The following is a 19,817-nucleotide window of genomic DNA, read 5'->3' as shown; positions in this document are numbered from 1 at the left end:
CGGAGCAACAACAATAAAGTCACATAAAAATGGGAATGGTGGACATTGTTACTCAGACAAAACAGAAAAGCTTTTGAACAAAGTGGAAAAGAGAAACAGGTCCACACAAACAGCCTGTTCCCACGCAGAGCTCAAGTAAAGCTTTTTATTGTAAGAAAATTATAAGACAAATAAATATCCGCTTTTGTAACTTTAGGGATTATAAGACCTTTCAAAAAAAAAATGCACTAAAATATTATTTCTTCATATGCTGGACACTGTCTTAAGGATTAAATTTCACAATTTTAAATCTATATAAAACTAGGTTAAATCTTTTCTGTAAGTTAATACAATTCATGTGATGAGGAATGAGCGCAATTCAAATAATGCAAACATGCAATAATCACACACAAACATACATATTGCATACATATGTATGTATATGCACTACAGGCAAAACGAGCACTCTATTAGATTTAAGGCCAATTTTAAAATTTTTCATGTTTTAAAACAAACAGCCCTTTTCCAAGATAGGATAGGTATTTGGAGAAATGTTTGAACACGAATAGATCGAGCAATGCCAGCATGCCACACCTACAGGTCAGGTTTCAGGCAAGATGAAAATTGCATCTCACTTACATTACTGATAGATTTTTCTAAAGCTTCACCTAGAAAGTGACGCTATGAAAAAGATCACAAAAATTAAAAAGAAAAATCAGAATCTAATTCTGAAACTAAGAAACACAATTTGGAGTAAAAATGGAAAGAAAATACCATTGTTTATTATAAACAGTGTGACAATGTCACACAGTAAAAATGATATAGGTAAGATAATGATATTTTCAACACTTGCACATTCACATTGAATATGTTACAAACTGTAACAACTGTTTATGATTGTCAAAGTATTTTGTTTATACAAGACTCAAATAGTATAAAAAGCAAAATTCACATCAAAGCAGTTTTTTTGAATTTGTAAAAGTCACTAAAAGAATAAAAAGGTTCTGTTACATTAGGTTTTGATTATGATGTTTTATCTACATAATCTGTGAAAGTGTGCACTGCAAAATATTTAGAAAATATGTTTAACAGTAATAATAAATATAATGCTGCAGAAATTCTGCTCTCTGCATTCAATATTCATTTTGATTTGGAAAGGCTATGGGGAAGTGCACAATTAAAGCAAAGGACAATTTTTATGTCTTCCATGCATTGTTAGCAGTAAGTGTTCCCAAACTGTAGAACAAGCAGATTAAAGCTCCTTCTGCATTATACAATCAATTAATCATAATGCAGTCCCAAAAGTGTACCATTTTCAAAGTGATATCCAAATTTTTCACACCCAATTAATTAACGCAGTTTAGTTAATGGCTAAGATATGAAACTGCTCAGATTCACTTTATTTCATACCTTGCATACAAAGCTTAGCACAGAAATCTGAATGACAACTTTTCTTAAAAGAATGAACTATGCAGTTTGAAGAATTTACGTGGCTACCTTTAATGCCTGGCTTTGAGTTATACTTCAACAGCTGTGCTCTCCGAAATAATGGAGTGAGACAGTGTAGTTATTTGGGAGGTCTGGACAGCAGCCTCAGGCATCTTAAACTTACAATACATCAACACAGCCATAACATTTTGAAGCTCCCAGTAACTTGCGTGGACAAGTTCCATTATTCATTAGAAAAAAAGAGAGAAAATAAAATTTCAACAAAAACTTTCAAAAAGAATTACAACCAAATTGATTATCTAATCTAAATATGCTTCTCTCAACCAGTTCATTTAACTTTTGTAGCACGGAAACCTTTTGAAACAATTATTTGGGACAGAATCAGTTTTCACATGGAAAAAGATAGGATGATTAGGAGGAGTTAACATGGACTTCTGAAGTGGAAATCATATTTAACTAACGTGCTGGAATTTCTTTGAGGAGGTAATAGAAAGGGTTGTTGACGGTAGCATATTTGAAGAGTGTAGATGGATTTCCAGAAGATGTTTGATAGTGTCTCAGAACAGACTTGTGAGGAAAGTTGTAGATCATGGTATAAAAGGGACAGTGGCAATGTGAGTACAAAATTGACTGAGTGATAGAAATGAGAGTAATAAATAGTCAATGGATATTTTTCAAGCTAGGGCAAGGTCTGTTGTGGAGTTCCACAAGGGGTTGGTATTGGGACTGCTGCTTGCCTGATAGACATGAAACTTCTTGTTGTGCATGGGAAAATTTTCGAGTGTTCAGATGACACAAAACCTGGAAGAATTCTAAACTGTGAGGAAGACAGTGTAAAACTACAAAAAGGGCATAGTCAAGTTGGTGAAGTGGCAGACAGGTGGCAGATGAAACTCGATGCAGAGAGGTGAGAGATGAATTGTTTTGCCTGAAAGAACACTGAAAGACAATATAAAAAAGGGGTATAGTTCTAAAGAAGGTGCAAAACCAGGTGGACCTAGGTGTATTTGCGCAAAGGTCATTGATGGCGGCAGAGAGGTGAAGAAAGTAGTAAGTAAAGGATAGTGTTCGACCATAAGATGGATATGATATTAGAACAGAGGTAGGCAGGTCAGCCATTGAGTTTGCTCTGTCATTCAATGAGATCATGGCTGATCTATTGATATAATAGCCCTCAACTCCACTTTCTGCTGTTTCCCCAACACCCTGGATTCCCTGTCTACCTGTGACTTGAATATACAGAATGCCCTCAACAGCCCTCTGAGGTAAGCATTCCACAGATTCATTACCCTCAGAGAAATAATTCCTCCTCATCTCGGCTTTAAGATCTCTGTATAAACCTTATTCTGAGATTAGGTCCTCTGGTCCTCCTCTTCTCAAGTGGAAACAATTTTCCACATCTACCCAGGAGAAAGTGAGGACTGCAGATGCTGGACATCAGAGTTGAGAGTGTTGTGCTGGAAAAGCACAGCAGGTCAGGCAGCATTCAAGGAGCAGGAGAATCAACATTTCGGGCATAAGACCTTCATCGGGGGGTGTAGTTGGGGGGAAGGCAGCTGAGAATGTGATAGGGAGGTGAAGGAGAAGGTGATAGGTAGGAGAGGAGGGTGGAGCGGAGAGATGGGAATGGTGATGGACAGGTCAAGATGGCAGTGCCGAGTTGGAGTCTTGGGACGAGGATAATGCGGGGGGAGGGGAAATGAGGAAACTGGTGAAATCCACGTTGATCCCATGTGGTTGCAGGGTCCCAAGGTGGAATATGAGGCGTTCTTCCTCCAGGTGTCAGGTAGTGAGGGTTTGGTCGTGAACGAGGCCCAGGACCTGCATATCTCCTTGGCGGAGTGGTACCATGCTTCCCCCCCACCCCCCCCGCCCCCACATTATCCCAGTCCCAAGCCTCCAAATCTGCATCAACCTCCTGACCTGTCCATCACCTTTCCCATCTATCCGCTCCATCCTCCTCTCCGCCTATCACCTTCTCTCTCACGTTCATCTATCACATTCTCAGCTCCCTTGCCACCCAACCCCACCACCCCCTCCCCATTTACCTCTCAGCCCCCTGGCCCACAAGTCTCATTCCTTATGAAGGGCTTATGCCCAAAACGTCGATTCTCCTGCGCCTCGGATGCTGCCTAACCTGCTGTGCTTTCCCAGCACCTCACTCTCAACTCCACATCTACCCAGTCAAGTACCCAAAGAATCTTGTATATTTTAATAAAGTCACCTCTCATTCCTCTATATTCCAATGAATTGTAGCCCAATCTACTCACCCTCTCCTTATAATGCAGTCCCTCCATACCTGGTATCAGCCTCATTTATCTTCTCTTGTCTACCTCAATTCCAGTGTATTTGCTATTAAATAAGGTGTCCAAAATAGTTCACAGTATTCCAGCTGTGGTTCGACTAGAACCTTGTATAGTTTTAGGACAAATCTCCCTATTTTCATATTCCATTCCTTTTTTCAGCTTTATTAGTGGGACCACAGAGTACCAGAGCAAGGCGATGATGCTGAACTTGTAGAAGATACTTGGTAGACTTCAGCTGAAGTATTGTGGACCACATTATAGGGAAAATGTAAAGCATTGGAGAGAGAGCAAAAGCAATTCACAAGAATAGTTCCAAGCATGAGATGCCTCAGCTATGAGATTAGACTGAAGTTGGGATTGTTCTCCCTGGAGAAAAAACGGCAAAAAGGAGATCTGATTGATTCTTTCAAAAATCATGAGCAGGCTGTAGAAAGTAGATAAGGTGAAGCTGTTTCCGTTTATGAAAGAAACAAAAATGAGGGTGCACAGATTTAAAATAATGGGCGAACGAAGCAAGGGAGATGTGAGAAAATATCAACTTTTTCACGCAGCAATTACTTAGGGTAATGCACTGCCTGGAATTATGGTGGAGACAGGTTCAATTGATGCATTCAAGAAAACAGTGGATGGTTCTTTGGATAGTACTGGTGTGCAAGAATATGGGAAAAGGCAGGATATTGGCATTAGATAATAAAGCAGGTGCAGACATATTAGGCAGAATGGCCTTCTTCTGCAGTAAATCTATGATTTTCTGATTCTACTGTTACCATTTGTTGCATTAACAAGTTCTTCCTCATAACCACCCTTCAACTCTTGCTAAAATTTGCATCTCACAGCCCTCTTACAATCAGCAAACAGAACAGTTCTTTCTTTATATTAATGCAAAATACGGTGGATACTGGAGATCTAAAACAAGAACAGAAAGTGGAGAAACACAACTTTGGCAACAAAAACCAAAATGAATCATTTTGGAACTGAAGGAGATACTTGTTATGCTGTTCATAAAAGGGAGAATTAAGCAAGTGGATCAAGGGTGCCCAGAGCAAAAGGCAAAGGGATAGCTTGGTCATAGAGAAGTGGTATTTATTAAAAAGATAGTAAGTTGATAATAGCAGAAAATAGGTCAGCTGTGCTGACTGCAAACATATGTAAACAAGGTATTAATGGCAGAGGCAGGGGAGGGCATTATTTTCAAACTGGGGGTCAGAAATCTCCAGCTCTTTTTTGGCTACCTTAAAATATTTATTTTGTTCTTGAACTTCATCAAATCTACCCTTAGTTTATTTTCCATCAATATCAAACCCAGCATCCTCAACCTAACTTTGTCGTTAAACCCCTCATCCTAGCCTAGTAAATCTCCTAAACATTTCTCAAAGATCTGCACATCCTTACTAAACTGGAAATCTGTCAGACCAAGGCAGCTTTCACGTGAGTTTGGATATCACTAGGCTAGCATTCTTCATTTTCTAACCACGCAAATATAGTTACCATCTACACTATGAGCTTTGATTTTCCACAATAATCTTTGACGTGACAACTTATCAAATGCCTTCTGGAAATCTAAAAATAGTAGCAGCACCTGTACCCCTTTATCCACAACTTCCTCAAAGAAGTCCAACAAATTGCTTGAACATGGTTTCCTGTTTACAAAAGCACAGATCGCACCATGATTTTAAACTTCAACATAAATTTAAAATATCTGAAGGTATGGTAAAGTAGACACTGACAACATTTTTGTGAAATACATTATCTGAAAAGATCACTGAAATAAATGTAAGCAGCAACAAAATTTGATGCCAGGGGGTCTGAGTAGTGGTAGCCCACAAACCCACCAACACACTAAAACAGCAGCTAATGAATTTGAAAGACCCTAAGCAGACAAGCAAAACTAATGTCATTTACAAAATACCATGCAAGAACTGTAAGAAACACTACATTGGACAAACAGGCAGTAAACTAGCCCCCAGGATACATGAACATCAACTAGCCACAAAACGACATGATCCTCTCTCACTAGTATCCTTACATACAGATAAGGAAGGACACCACTTCAACTGGGACAACACATTCATCCTAGGTCAAGCCAAACAGAGACATGCACAAGAATTCCTAGAAGCATGGCATTCCGAACCGGAACTCTATCAACAAACACATTGACTTGGATCCCATTTACCACCCCTGCAAAAAAAAAGAACAGGAAATGACATCAGCACAGAAAATGACATCACCAACCCAAGGAAACACAAACATATCAATAGAAAGCAGGAAATGTCTGCAGTGCTTTGTCTGGGGGCTCACTGAAGATGTTACCTAGTATGATGATGAAACGTCTGAAAGCTTTACTGAAGCTTTCAAAACTTCCCTTTCCCTTGCATCCGAAACATAGAAATACTTCACACATGCTGCTTTAGATAGTGAATAAGATCTTGAATTCAAACAGAATTACATTTGAAAAGAATTTACTAGAAATTTAACCAACTACCATCATTAATATTAAGTAAAATATAATGAAATCAAATATAAACCAACTTAGTGGCTTTGCTGTTATCTACAAGGTAGAAGTCAGGAGGTTACAGAACACTTTCCCTGATGAATGCAGCTTCAACAGAATCAGGAAGCCCAAAAATATCGATAATAAAGCAGCATATTTTATTGGCAACCTATCTACCGGCACACGAGTGTTGAGAGTGTATGCCTTGCCATCTGGGAAATGCGCTGTAGCAACTCACAAAGGCTCTCCATCTCTCAAATCCACCATCTGTAACACCAAGGAGGACAAGCTATATCAGAACTTAATAATTTGCTAGCGCCCTTCCAAATCACAGACCATCTGCGGTTAGAAATATATATCTCTGCTGCTTCACTGTCACCAAGTCAAAATCCTGAAAGTGCCTTTCAAACAGCACTGTAAATGTACCTTCACCCCTTGAACTGCGAGAAGGGCAGTTCTTCACCATCTTTTTTAATGTGATAAGGGTTGACCTTCTTAGAAGTGTCCACATTCCAGAAATAAATATAAAAAGGAAGGCTACTCATGCGTACAAGCAAAGGGATTTTACACAAAGAATAGCTACTTGCTACCAGAATTCCCCTACCATTGTTATCAGTTGAATTATAACTTTGAACAAGTTGCAACCTTCAGGACAGAAAAAGTAAAATAAGAACAATGTAGAAACGTATAAACATATATGATGAAATTAGTTAAAACTTTCCAGAGGAATGTTAACCTTTATTTAGTGTTCCTAAAATTTTCAAGAGGTGCTTTAAAGCAATTTTTCCAATCCAATCATGTAACAAAAAGTCTCAGGTTTAAGGAAATGGAGTTTCCTTTGGCTTGAGGTCATTAATGATATTTTGCTATTCAAATAAAATTAAGTATTAATGCAGTAAGGAAAATGGTTTTGCAGAAGTATAAATTGAATTTAAACATTAATGTTTTTGAGCTGAGAAAACCTAGTCACCTGATTCAGCAGATCTTCCACCTTTTTCTGCCAACCTTCTTTCTCCACACTATTTTCCTGGTCCTTCAGGTGGGATAGTTGAGCCAGAGCAGACCGTTTATCTTCTTCATATTGTTTTTCTAACTTCTCACATAGTTTTGTATGTTGCTCCCTAAGATAAATACTTTACTTCAGTAACATAAAATACAAAAAAGGTTGGAAACGTTAATCGTACATGAAGGCAGAAAAATATTTAGGCAGTGAGTTTTCTCAAATCACGAAGTTGGGTGATTCAATAAAGGAATAGTTAATGTTCAAAGCAAAAACTCTGGTTTGTCCAAAGATAATCTCAACTCTTTCAGAAACCTTGCTTTCAGGACATAGCCGCAAATGTTATGAAATTTGATAGCTTGTCAGAGGTTTGTGAAAAGTTCATGTAACATGTTTTGAGTGTAATTCCAAACCTCTCAATACTACAAATGATATACTGATATGACAATTGAAACCTTGCAATGTAACTGCAAAAAAAAAGAGTTGACACAGTTTGACACAGAATAGGCAAAAAAGTGATGCACGGGGTAATACTTGGAATAGAAAGCAGTGTCAAGGAATACACAAACCTTTGCACAGAGAACATGCATAGCAAAAGCAGACAGAATTCTTTCTCTCAACTGAAACCTTATTTTTTAGGTTATAACACACTCGAGAATTATCAACATTTATACTATTTGATGCTGAACTGTGTCATTAATTATATCACAGGTATCTCAGCATCCAGAGGTTCTCAAAATCAGATACCAGTCTTCAGTGAATTCCATTCACTCCACAACATCAAGAAACAGCTGGGAGCACTGGATATTTCAAAGCCCCTGAAAATATTCCGGCAATGGCGGTGAAGATGTGTGCTCCAGAACTTGTCGTGCCCCTGGCCAAGATCTTCCAGTATAGCTAAAGCGCTGACATCTACACAACATTAACTTTTGCCCAAGTATATCTTGCACATAAAAAGCACTACAAATCCAATCCAGCCAATTACCACCTAATCAGTCTACTCTTGATAAATAGTAAAATGATGGAAGGTATCATCCACAGTGCTATCAAATAGAATACATATAGTAATAACTTGCACACTGATGTTCAGCTTGGGTTCCACCACGGCCACTCAGTTCTTGAACTCATTACAGCTTTGATTTTAAAAAAAAGGGCAAAAGAGCTGAACACCAGAGATGAGGAGAGAGTGAATGCCCTTGTCATCAAGGCTGCATTTAATAAAGTGTAGTGTCAATGAGTCCAAGCTAACATGGAGTCAATGGAAATCAAGGAAAAAACACTCCACTTATTAGAATCATACCTGGCACATAGGAAGAAGGTTGTAATTGTTGGAGATCAGTCATCTAAGCTCCAAAATATCTTTGCAAGAATTCCTTTGGGAAACTACCCTAAGGCCCAAACCACCTTCAGCTGCTTCATCCATGACTTTCCATTTCTCATAAGGTTAGAAGTAGGGATGTTCATAACGTTCAGTACCATTTGAAACTCCTCAGATGCTAAAGCAGTCCATGTTCAAATGCATGACCGGGGCAATATCCAGGCTTGGGCTGAAAGGAGGGAGAAAGTGAGGACTGCAGACGCTGGAGATCGGAGTCAAAAACTGTGGTGTTGCAAAAGCACAGCCGATCAAGCAGCATCCGAGGAGCAGGAGAGTCATCGTTTTGAGCATAAGCTCTTCATCAGAAATGAGGATAGTGTTTTTACAGGAGGTAGGGTGGAGGAGGTAGTCCAGGTAGCTGTATGAGTCAGTGGGTTTGAAGTAGATGTCCATGTAGAGTCTGTCGCCAGAAATGGAGATGGAGAGGTGACTGAGATGGTCCAGGAGAAATTGAGGTTAGGGTGAAAGGTGTTTGTGAAGTTGATGAACTATTGAACCTCCTTGTGGGAGTGAGAGGTGGCGCTGATACAGTCATTGATGTAGCAGAGAAAAAGATGGGGAATGGTGCTGATGTAGCTGCAGAAGACGGACTGTTCCACATACCCGACAAAGAAGCAGGCATAACTGACACCCATGCAGGTGCCCATGGCTACCTGGAGGAAGTGCGAGGATTCAAAGGAGAAATTGTTGAGGGAGAGGACCAGTTCAGCCAATTGAATGTGTGTGTCGATGGAAGAATATGGGTTGGGTTCGTGGGAGAGGAAGAAACGGAGGCCTTGGAGACCTTCGTCATGGCAGATAGATGTGTATAGGGACTGAATGTCCCTGGTGAAAATGAGGTATTGGGTGTTGGGAACCGTAAGTCATGGAGGAGGTAGAGGACGTGGGTGGTGTCTCGAATCTATGTGGAGAGATCCGAGGCCAATGGGGAATAGGATGATGTCAATGTATGCAGAGGTAAGTTCAGTGGGGCAGGAGCAGGCTGAGATGATGGGTTCACTGGGGCAATCAGGTTCGTGAATTTTGGTTAAGAGGTAGAACCTGGCGGTGTGGGGCTTCTGGACCAAGGAGGTTGGAGCTGTTGGTGGGAGATCCCCTGAGGTTTTGGAAGATCTGGGAGATGATAGTTTGATGATGAGAGATGAAGTTGGGGTCGAGGGGACAGTAGGAGATGTCCACAAGTTGGCGCCTGGCTTTGGCAGTGTAAAGGTTGGTGCATCAAGCTATCACTCCTCCCGTACTTGTCTGCTGGTTTGATGGTGAGGTTGGGGTAGTAGCGGAGGGAATGGAAGGCTGTGCGTTTCGAGGGTGAGAAGTTGAAGTGGGTGAGTGGTAGACAGGTTGAGGCAGTCAATGTCACGGCGGTAGTTGGAAATGAAAAGTTTGAAGGTGGGTAACAGACCAGCACGTGGTGTCCAAGTGGATGGAGTGTGTTGGAGGCAGGAGAAGGGGTCCTCGGAGGGTGAGTGGGAGCCCTGATGGAAAAAGTAAGCATGGAGACAGAGGCAGAGGTGGCGGAAGAAAAGTTAGATGCCTCAACGCATGTTCAATTCACTGATCCGGGAATGTACTGAGATGAAGGTGAGGTCTTTACTAAGGACTGATCGTTCATCCTCAGTAAGAGGAAGGTGTGATGGGGATGGTAAAAACACGGCAGGGAGCTAGGACCTGGTGTGGAGCTAGAGTTGGTAGTGGGGCGGAAGCTGTCTCTAGAATAGATGCGGTTATGGTACCATGAGCAACGTTAACAATGGAAGTGACGGACACCATGGGTGTCAGGGGGCAGAAGCAGTGCATTCGATAGCATCCTCGGGGGCGGATGTGATGCTTCATGTAACGTTGGCGATGTCTTCGATGGCGGCTGTATGGTCGTCAGCAGTGTTCCAGTGAGTGACATCAGTGGGGGTGAAAGTGGCTGAGGCGGTGGCTATAATCATGATACGTAGATGAAGTGTTTGGTTTTTATTTATGTAATAGCATATGCTAATGAACATCAACAATATTCAAAAACATTGTCTGAATGAGGTGCACTACAGTCTACTAAAGCTGTACAGAAATGCATCCTTATTTAAAAGAAAACACACTGACTACCTGCAAAATTTTCTTACAACTGCTTCTGCTTCAATAGCCTTCAATTTTCATGTGCGAGTAATCAAAGAACTCACATTTAAGTCAGGAATATCATATGTAATATCAAGAAGCACCTTTAAAAAACTCAGTTCAAGGGAACACCACCACCTGTTGCTCCTCTCCAAACTACTCACTGTTCTGACTTGGAAATCTATTGTCATTCCATTAAAGTTGTGGAACTCCCTTCCTAACAACATTGTGGTCTACTTACAGCAAGCAAATTGCAGCAGTTCAAGGAGGCAGCCCACCACCACCTTCTTCAGCAACTCTGAGTACACATGAAAAGCCCATGAGTGAATTTAAAAAGTTTTGAAACAGCAAGGTAAGGAAGGCCATAGAGGCTTAAAACCAATTGCAGCTAAGCTGGTTTAAGAGAAGCTTTTGCTCCCAAATTCATCCAAACATGAGCTCTTCATATGCTTCTAGTAATACTCTATAGTAGTAATCTCGTATTTCCTTTTTGATGCACTGTTTACTTTGTGGTTCTAAGACTATCGAACAAAATGTTTTGCAAAACAATTGCTTTGATTTTCAATACCTCCACACCTCTTAGAAATGTAAATATCAGAATCCGAACTTCAAATTCATCCCCTATCTCTACACTACATTTCTAGGCCTATATTACAGGTTACATGTTCTTTTCCTATGATCCTGATCAACGAGTGCTCCTACATTTACTACTCTTCTACATTTCCCTGAACTTACTGCTTGGTGTCTAGTACTTTCCTATGTCCTTAAGATGCCCTTTCCTTGGCCAACATCATTGCCTTTCTCATTTATGCTTGATTGCTGAACTTTCGATTCCATTGTAAACTCACCGAACACATTCTTGGCAAGCATACGTCTAACTGTGTGCTGATATACTACGATTTGATGTCTATTTGGGATGTAACAAAGCATCTTTCTAACCTGTGTCCAAGTCCTAAATGGTAACCCCCTTATTTTTAAATTGTGTCCTCTGGATATAGTCTCCTCAAACCAGGCAAAACATCTTAACGTGCATTGCCCTGCCTACCTTTTGCAACATTTTGTCGATTTCAATGAGATCAGCTCTCATTTTTCAAAATTCTAGTGAATACTGGCACAATTTCACTTGGGAGTGGGTTAGATGAACTTTTGGTGCACTCCGTCTCTCTTCACCAATAGTATCTTTCCTGAGAACGACCTAAACTGCATAGGCTACTCTAGGTGTGCCCTAAGCCACAGTACTCAAATCTTTTGCAAGAAAGACTAACATTCCATTAACCTTCCAAATAATTTGCAGTTCTTGTGGGTTAGTCTTCGGTGATTTATTAAAAAGGTGACTAATGTACTTACTGATATAATGAAGCTATCTCATATTATCAGCACATCACAACACTTAGTCCTCCTTGTTAGTTTTTCTAGATGTCAAATATCTTTGAATATTTGGGTCCAAGTCCTGGTCTCCATGCAGCCATGTTTCAGTAGTGCCACTTGTATCTGGTGCATTTAGTACTATTTGTGCCTCTAGATCATCTACCTTGTGAAAGCTACATACATTCACATAGATTGCCCTTAACTTTGACATCTTTCATAAAATTTACTTTAAACATATTTAATAAAATTTCCTGATGTTACTGAAGCATTTAAAGTTACACTCCATAATGCAATAATACCTCATTTTAGAATGCTTTCAGGAACCTTTAAGATAACTAAGAGAGCTTTAGACAGCTTATCCAAAGTTTGTGTTTCACAATATCAGTTTTAAAGGAGGTGTTTTGATGGGCTATCCATGCATTCCAAATACATTCTATACATATCTACATTCTGAAATTGTGAGCATTTATGTCTCAGGATTCATCAGGAGATTTCTGATTTATGGTAATGTGTCTCTCATCAAGCAGATTCAAAAGTCTCTGATTTTTGTTAAAGACTTGGAAACAGACTGATAATCAATATTCAAAGTTTTATTTTAAACAAATACAAAGACCATATTACTCTGTTTTTGTGTGTTTTTTTTAAACTGTGGACTGAAATGAGAAAAGAGCCATTAGAAAAGCAGATGCTACAAGGATTGTTGCATGATTTGATGGCAAATAACTTTATAGTCACTGTGCAAACTGTTTGCACAGCTGTGGGTTATAGCAGTGGCTGCAGATGAACTGTAGCTGAAAGTTTATGTACAAATGGAGCTTTGATCAGCAACAAGTAGCAGATTGACTTGTGAATTCACAGAATAATTCACAGGTCTTCTGCCTGCCAACAATTATGTAATTGATTCTCAGGTAGCTGATCAACTTAGGGCTGTGAACAAGATGTAGAGAAGCTATTCAAACCACCAGCCCAGGAGCTCATTCTGTTCTTGGCAGAAAAATGACCACTTTAAACCTGAAGACCAAGAAGCAGCACTCTGATCAGTACAAGAGTCATCTCAACATTGAACCATTGAACTGCTTTTCCAGTGTTCCCGATTCCAAAATACCTGTTTTATTGTTACCTGTTTGGTATATGCGTTTGTGTATAAAGGGGAGCCTAAAAGGGAAATTACAGTTTTAGTTAGGAGTTATGTGTGGAATGTTCACATCTGTTTACCTGTAGCTAGAATCTATTGTAATAAGTAGCAGTTTTTGTTAAGTATAGGTTTCTGGGCCTAGAAGCCAGGTAAAGGGGGGGGGGTCTTTGTGTCCTTTTTAAAGTGATTAACTGTTGTGAACCATCATTGCAGTAGATTATTCAATGAGAACATTAGAATTACCTTACAGTTGCTTTCCAGTTTTGTTCCAAATCTTTTTCCATTTTTTTCCATTTGAGTTTCTCCTGTTCTTTTGCTTCATTCAGTCTTGCCTCATAATCCTGTCTTTGCTGTTCCAATTCTCCCTATGATATACAAAAATGTAATTGTTGTGACCGTAGTAACTATTTAAAAATTTTAAAAAAAGGTCACAATGACTAAGACCATTTATTCGCAAATTCAATTGTTGGCAGAGGTGTTTTACTCCAATACTTTTGTTTTGCTTCATGAATGACCATATCTTTATGATCTATGCCCCGGCATGTCTTAGCGGAATGGCTGGGATAACTTACCACAGGGCTACTAATTCTCTCTCATCTCTGGGATAACACACTGGTCCACCAATTCTACCATCTACTTTGACAGTTAACAAATGCCAGTTGGATCACCTCTATTCAACTGAAAGGAAATATTTCACAACATGGCAAAACAGATCAAATCTTAAAGTAGGCTAATTTTAATGACTGATTGTTACATTTTAAAAATTATCGCTGAATCAGTAACTGAATTAACCCATTTGACTAAATGGGGAATGTGGCATTCAAGATAACAGTAATAGAGCGTTAGTGTAGGTAGGATAAGGTAGATTTGGGACCAGCCTCCTTGCTTTGCCGCCATACTAAAATTACTGCATGAACAATCATTAGGCATTAGTACTCCATGCAGTAAATGGAGGAGTGCATGGCGGTCAGTATCTCAACAGTGTTTCAGGCTGGAGAGCACCTGGTTAACAGCCATTCAACAGGAGACAAGCATGCAAATTCACAACCCAATGCAAAGTGGTCACATGAAAATTTCCAATGAGAAAACATAAATTTCTGTCATTCCTGACACCGTTCCCAACTCCATGTGTGGATGAAAATTTATCCGTGTGTCATTTTTGGAAGATCCATCCCCCTAAGTATGCTTGACAAGTTGCTGAAGCCAGATCAAACACAAACAAAAAAAAAACACTGCTCCTTCAGTCTCAAGAAACCTTAATAATATAGTAGAAAACTCTCTCACCAGATTAATTATGCAACAATAAATGAGCATTACAATTGCTCAGCTATAGCAAAAGTCTTAGAACTCAAATCTTGTCGTGCAATTCCTTTAAATTGGTGCAATGAATTGAAATATTTTCTAAAGTTATCAGTCCCGACATGGAACATAATACAATGAACAAATTTGAGACAGACTTGTGAGTCAAATCTTGTGATCGCTGGATTGACATTTTTACTTCTTTGTTTAGAGAAAAAAAGACTTCTTGCCCAGAGGATAGCATTTTTGACCGTCTGTCAGTTCTGATCAGCCAACCAACTGTTCACAATTATGGAGGACTGTGTGGACCATTTACCCAACTCTATAAGACAGAAACTTCAATATGGAAAATACAGGTTCAGAGTGCCTTTTTAGCAGGAATTTTAAAAATGGAAATATAGGAATTGTTAACTACAATGTAGTCATTAGTACTTGCACGGTAGAAAGGGAATCACTTGTCTGCCTGAGTTTGACCCTGGTAGAATCCAGATCTTTTTGTAGCTTTTCCTGCGCATCCTTCAGGCTGGAAATATGTCCTTCAGCTGATCCTAGGCCTTGTTCACTCTTCTTCACAAGGTCTTGCAAACGGTACACCTAGTAAAACAGAAAACGCATTCATCATTGACTAACAAGTACTAATGCTTACCAAAAGAACTTCAAAAAAGAGCAGTATTCATTAATCCTGTGCCTATTTTCTGATCCAGACTTTGCTGCTGACCTTCTTTCTTATTTGTTGACATGAAATGATCTCAACAATGGAAAAAGTGATAAAAGCATATATTTTCACAGATCCCGACTCTATATGTAGATAGGCTGTAGGGTTTCTGATTTGATACTGAACATTACTGGTAGAATTTTCACAGAAATTCTCTCACTGCTACTTTGGTAGATATTTTGCAGAGACAGCCACTTTTTTTGTACTGTCAGGATTTCCATTATTCTTCTCTCAAGTCACCACAGCGAAAAGGAAAACTTCCATCTTTACTATTTTATGGTTCATATTCCTTTCGATTTAAATATTACTCTTGCAAATTACATTCCAAGTGAGCACATTATTTTTTAAGAGATCTCATTATAACCACTTTGAGTTTATTTTCTCAATTATGCAACAAATATTAACATTTCTAAGATATTAAAAAACCAAAATGAGCTTGGGTTGATTTCCCTTTTCTGCAAAAACAAGATAATGCATATTTCTGGGCTTGCAGGTATCAAATTCTGGGTAAATCCTTCATCAACCCATTGATATTCCAATTCAACCAACTCACTGACCGCAAGACATATACAACAACCAACCAGCTCTGACAAATATGAGAAGAAAGATTGCTATGAAAACAATGCTAATCTTTCCTTTCTTCTCAGATAAGCTCCTCCATCTTCAGAGTGAGAAGAACAGATCAAAGTGGAATACTCTCCACTTGCCTGGATGGGCACAGCTCCAAGAACACTCATTAAGCTTGACACCATCCAGAACAAAGTAACCCGCTTGATTGGCACCATGTCTACAAACATTCAATCCCTCCACCACCGGTGCTCAGTAGCAGCAGTGTGTACTATCTACAAGATCCACTTCAAAAATTCACCAAAGATTCTTACATAGCACTTTCCAAATCCACAACCACTTCTGTCTAGAAGGACAAGGTGAACAGGTACTTGGTAACATGACCACTTGCTAGTTCCCCTCCAGACCACTCACCACCCTGTCTTGGATACATACCGCTGTTTCTTCACAATCGCTGGGTCAAAATCCCGGAATTCCTTCCCTACCGGCATTGTTGGTCAACCCACAGCAAGTGGATTGTAGCAATTCAAAGCAGCTCACCATCACCTTCTCAAGGGCAAATAGGGATGAGCTATCAATGCTGGTAAGCCAGCGACACCCAAGTCCCACAAATGAATTTTAAAAATCCAAAGATGCTAAGTGGGTTGGAATGACTTATCTATCTCTTCTCAAAGGAACAAGTCCACTATGGAATTACTGGTAGCATTTTTTAACAGATTTCAGCCAGATTATAAGATTCCAAATACAGTATTGTTAAAGTCCTAAAATCTCGCCTCAGTAATGTATTTCTCCATGGTATGAATAAAGAAAGATTAAAAGGAACAGAAGCAGGCCATTAATCCCATTGAACCTTACCTGCCATTCAATATGATCATGACTGACTGAAAACTTCAATACCTTTTATCCACCTCATCCACATAACTTTATACATCATTAGGAATCAGAAATCTATCAATTTCTACCTTCGTCATACACAAAGACTATGCATCCACAGCCCCCTGTAGTAAAGAATTCTTAAGGTTCACAAGTGATTAAAAATATAAAAGTTGCCTCAATCTGGATTGAGGTGGCACTTCCCTTTTGTTTTAGACTATCCAACCAGGAGAAACATCTTACCTGCATCAACCATGTATATCTCTTCCAATATTTTGTAAGTCCCACTGAGATTATGTCTCATTCTTCAAAACTCTCGACCATATAGCAGCGGTTTAACCAAATATTGAACAAAATAGGGAGTTTCAGGATTGAAGGTGATTTAGCGGTTTGGATCAGAAATTGGCGAGCTCAAAGAAGACAGAGGGTGGTGGCTGATGGGAAATGTTCATCCTGGAGCTCAGTTACCAGTGGTGTGCCGCAAGGATCTGTTTTGGGGCCACTCTGTTTGTCATTTTTATAAATAATCTGGATGTGGGCATAGAAGGATGGGTTAATAAATTTGCAGATGACACTAAGGTAGACAGAGTTGTGGATAGTGCCGAGGGATGTTGTGGGTTATAGAGAGACAGAGATATGATGCAGAGCTGGGCTGAGAAGTGACAAATGGAGTTACATGTGGAAAAGTGAGGTAGTTCACTTCAGAAGAAATAACAGGAATACAGAGTACTGGGCAAATGGTAAAATTCTTGGCAATGTAGATGAACAGAGAGATCTCAGTGTCATGGTGCATAAATCTATGGGCGGCACGGTAGCTCAGTGGTTAGCAATGCTGCTAGGGTCCCAGGTTTGATTCCAGCCTCAGGGGACTGTCTGTCTGTGTGGAGTTTGCACATTCTTCCCGTGGCGACATGGGTTTCCTCGGGGTGCTCCGGTTTCCTCCCACAGTCCAAAGATGTGCAGGTCAGGTGAATTGGCGATGTTAATTGCCCATAGTGTTAGCTGCATTAGTCAGAGGGAAATGGGTCTGGGTGGATTAATCTTCGGAGGGTCATTATGGACTTGTTGGGGGCCTATTTCCACGCTGTAGGGAATCTAATCTAATCTAAATCCCTGCAAGTTGCCACCGGGTTGATAGGGTTGTTATGATGTGTTGCCGTTTATTGGCAGGGGGACGGAGTTTAGGATCCACGAGGTCATGCTTCAGCTGTACAAGACGCTGGTAAAGCCACACCTGGAGTGTTGCATGCAGTTCTCTTCACCACATTATAGGAAGGATGTGGAAGCTTTGGAAGGGGTTCAGAGGAGATTTACTAGGATGTTGCCCAGTAAGAAAGGAAAAGCTGAAGGAACTGAGGCTGTTTTTGGTGGAGAGAAGAAGGTTGCGAGGTCACTTAATTGAGCCGTACAAGATAATCAGAGGGTTAGATAGGATGGACAGTGAGAGCCTTTTTCCTTGGGTGGTGAAGGCTAACTCGAAGGGACATAGCTTTAAATTGAGGGGTGATAGATTTAGGACAGATATTAGAGGTAGTTTCTTTACTAAGAGTAGTAGTGGCATGGAACGGCCTGCCTGCAACAGTAGTAGACTTGCCGACGTTAAGTTGAAACTTTATTGCTGGAACAGCACAGCAGGTCAGGCAGCATCCAGGGAACAGGAGATTCGACGTTTCGGGCACAGGCCCTTCTTCAGGAAGCTTCTCCTGTTCCCTGGATGCTGCCTGACCTGCTGTGCTGTTCCAGCAATAAAGTTTCTACTTTGATCTCCAGCATCTGCAGACCTCACTTTCTCCTTGCCGACGTTAAGGACATACATATGGATAATAATCGCACAATGTAGGTTAGATGGGCATCAGATTATTTTCACAGATTGGTGCAACATCACGGGCCGATGGGCCTGTACCACGCTGTAACGTTCTGTGTTCTAATTGTTCAGAGAAAAGGCTAGAAATTGGCACCTTATACTTGCAGAGGGTCTTAGGATGAATAACTATATTTGCAAAATCTCTGAGAAGGGAATTGATATTTACAGGAAAACCCCAATACAATGTTATACATTGTTATAACAATGCAAATGATTAGAAATGTGCATATATGTTTCTATTATATTTATTGATTAAACAATTGGGAACTTGAAACAAACCAACCATCAATATCTTTAGCTAGTTAGTCATCAGGGAATTAGGATGAGATAACAATTAGCTTATTTGTTCAATATTTATTTATTAATTTCAAAGCTGCCTAAAATAATAATCAATTTCCTCTAACTCTTTTTGGCTCTACCTTCCTGCCTGATCCCATCCTGCCAATTTTGTTTTGTGTCCACTTTTGGTCTGCATTCCTAATCCATCCCATCACTATTCTTGTCTGGTTATTTCAAGTTTGAGTGTTCTTTTAATCAACTCACAGCACCCTATATCTCTCCTGACATTTTCCAAAAGTCACAGCAGCACACAAAATTATTCTGAATACACTCAATGAATTTACAAACTTGTTTTGTCCAATCAACATGGAGATTAAAGACACCTAAAATTATTGTAGTAAGATATTTGTGTGCCTCATTATTTCATGATGTATACTCTATTTTATAGTGTAGCTATTGTTAATAGTCTCGTGAACTACATCCATCAATAGCTTTCCTTCGTTATGGCTTAGCTCCACCCAATCTGATTCTACAGACTGTATCTTGACCTTCTGAGGCAAGATCACTTCAAGCTAATCTCACCCTTAACAGAGCTACTCCAACTCCATGTTCTTTCTTCCTTCCTCTTCAAATGTCAAATACCTTTGAATATTCAGATCCCAGCCTTGCTCCCCTTGAAAATCACATTTCTGTAATGACCATCATATCATAGTCATTGATTTCTGTTTGTGCTATCAATTCATCCAAATTATTATGAATTCAGCAAGAAAAATGGTTTCAAACAAAGGCTTTCAATTCTGCCTCGCTCCAATTGGATTTGGAGGGATGATTATCAGATTTTGGGCCTGCTGACTATGAGGTGCAACATTTTCTGCCAGGTAGGTCGAATCAAAGGCATTAGGAAGGAAAGAATAGGAAGAGCACCAGAAAGGCAATGACGGCCAAACCCTTAACAACAATTCTGAGCTGCGCACCACTGCAACTCACAGATCATCCACATACTCTGTTCTAAAG

General features: G+C 39.8%; 1 protein-coding gene across 12 annotated transcripts in view; it reads right to left on the bottom strand.

Annotated features, from left to right (window-relative positions):
* fam184ab (family with sequence similarity 184 member Ab) overlaps nucleotides 1–19,817 on the bottom strand; it is a 166,439-nt gene that overhangs the window by 63,724 nt on the left and 82,898 nt on the right. For 9 of the 12 annotated variants that reach the window (XR_015753705.1, XR_015753703.1, XR_015753702.1 and 6 more), the window contains exons 7-10: nucleotides 14,938–15,099; nucleotides 13,450–13,571; nucleotides 7,196–7,346; nucleotides 619–660 (exon numbers count right to left, since the gene is read on the bottom strand). Coding sequence is in view for 5 of the 12 variants with exons in the window: in XM_087981028.1 (XP_087837154.1) it covers nucleotides 619–660; nucleotides 7,196–7,346; nucleotides 13,450–13,571; nucleotides 14,938–15,099 (477 nt within the window). In the remaining 7 variants the exon portion in view is untranslated. The remainder of the gene's footprint in view (nucleotides 1–618; nucleotides 661–7,195; nucleotides 7,347–13,449; nucleotides 13,572–14,937; nucleotides 15,100–19,817) is intronic. The other 3 variants (XR_015753709.1, XR_015753706.1, XM_087981045.1) reach the window with 1 other exon arrangement.

The sequence above is a fragment of the Chiloscyllium plagiosum genome, unplaced genomic scaffold, assembly GCF_037043375.1.
Source record: "Chiloscyllium plagiosum isolate Xiang-an unplaced genomic scaffold, Cpla_swu_hap1 HiC_scaffold_3, whole genome shotgun sequence".
Classification (NCBI taxonomy): Eukaryota; Metazoa; Chordata; class Chondrichthyes; order Orectolobiformes; family Hemiscylliidae; genus Chiloscyllium; species Chiloscyllium plagiosum.
This window is presented reverse-complemented; position numbering and strand designations above follow the sequence as displayed.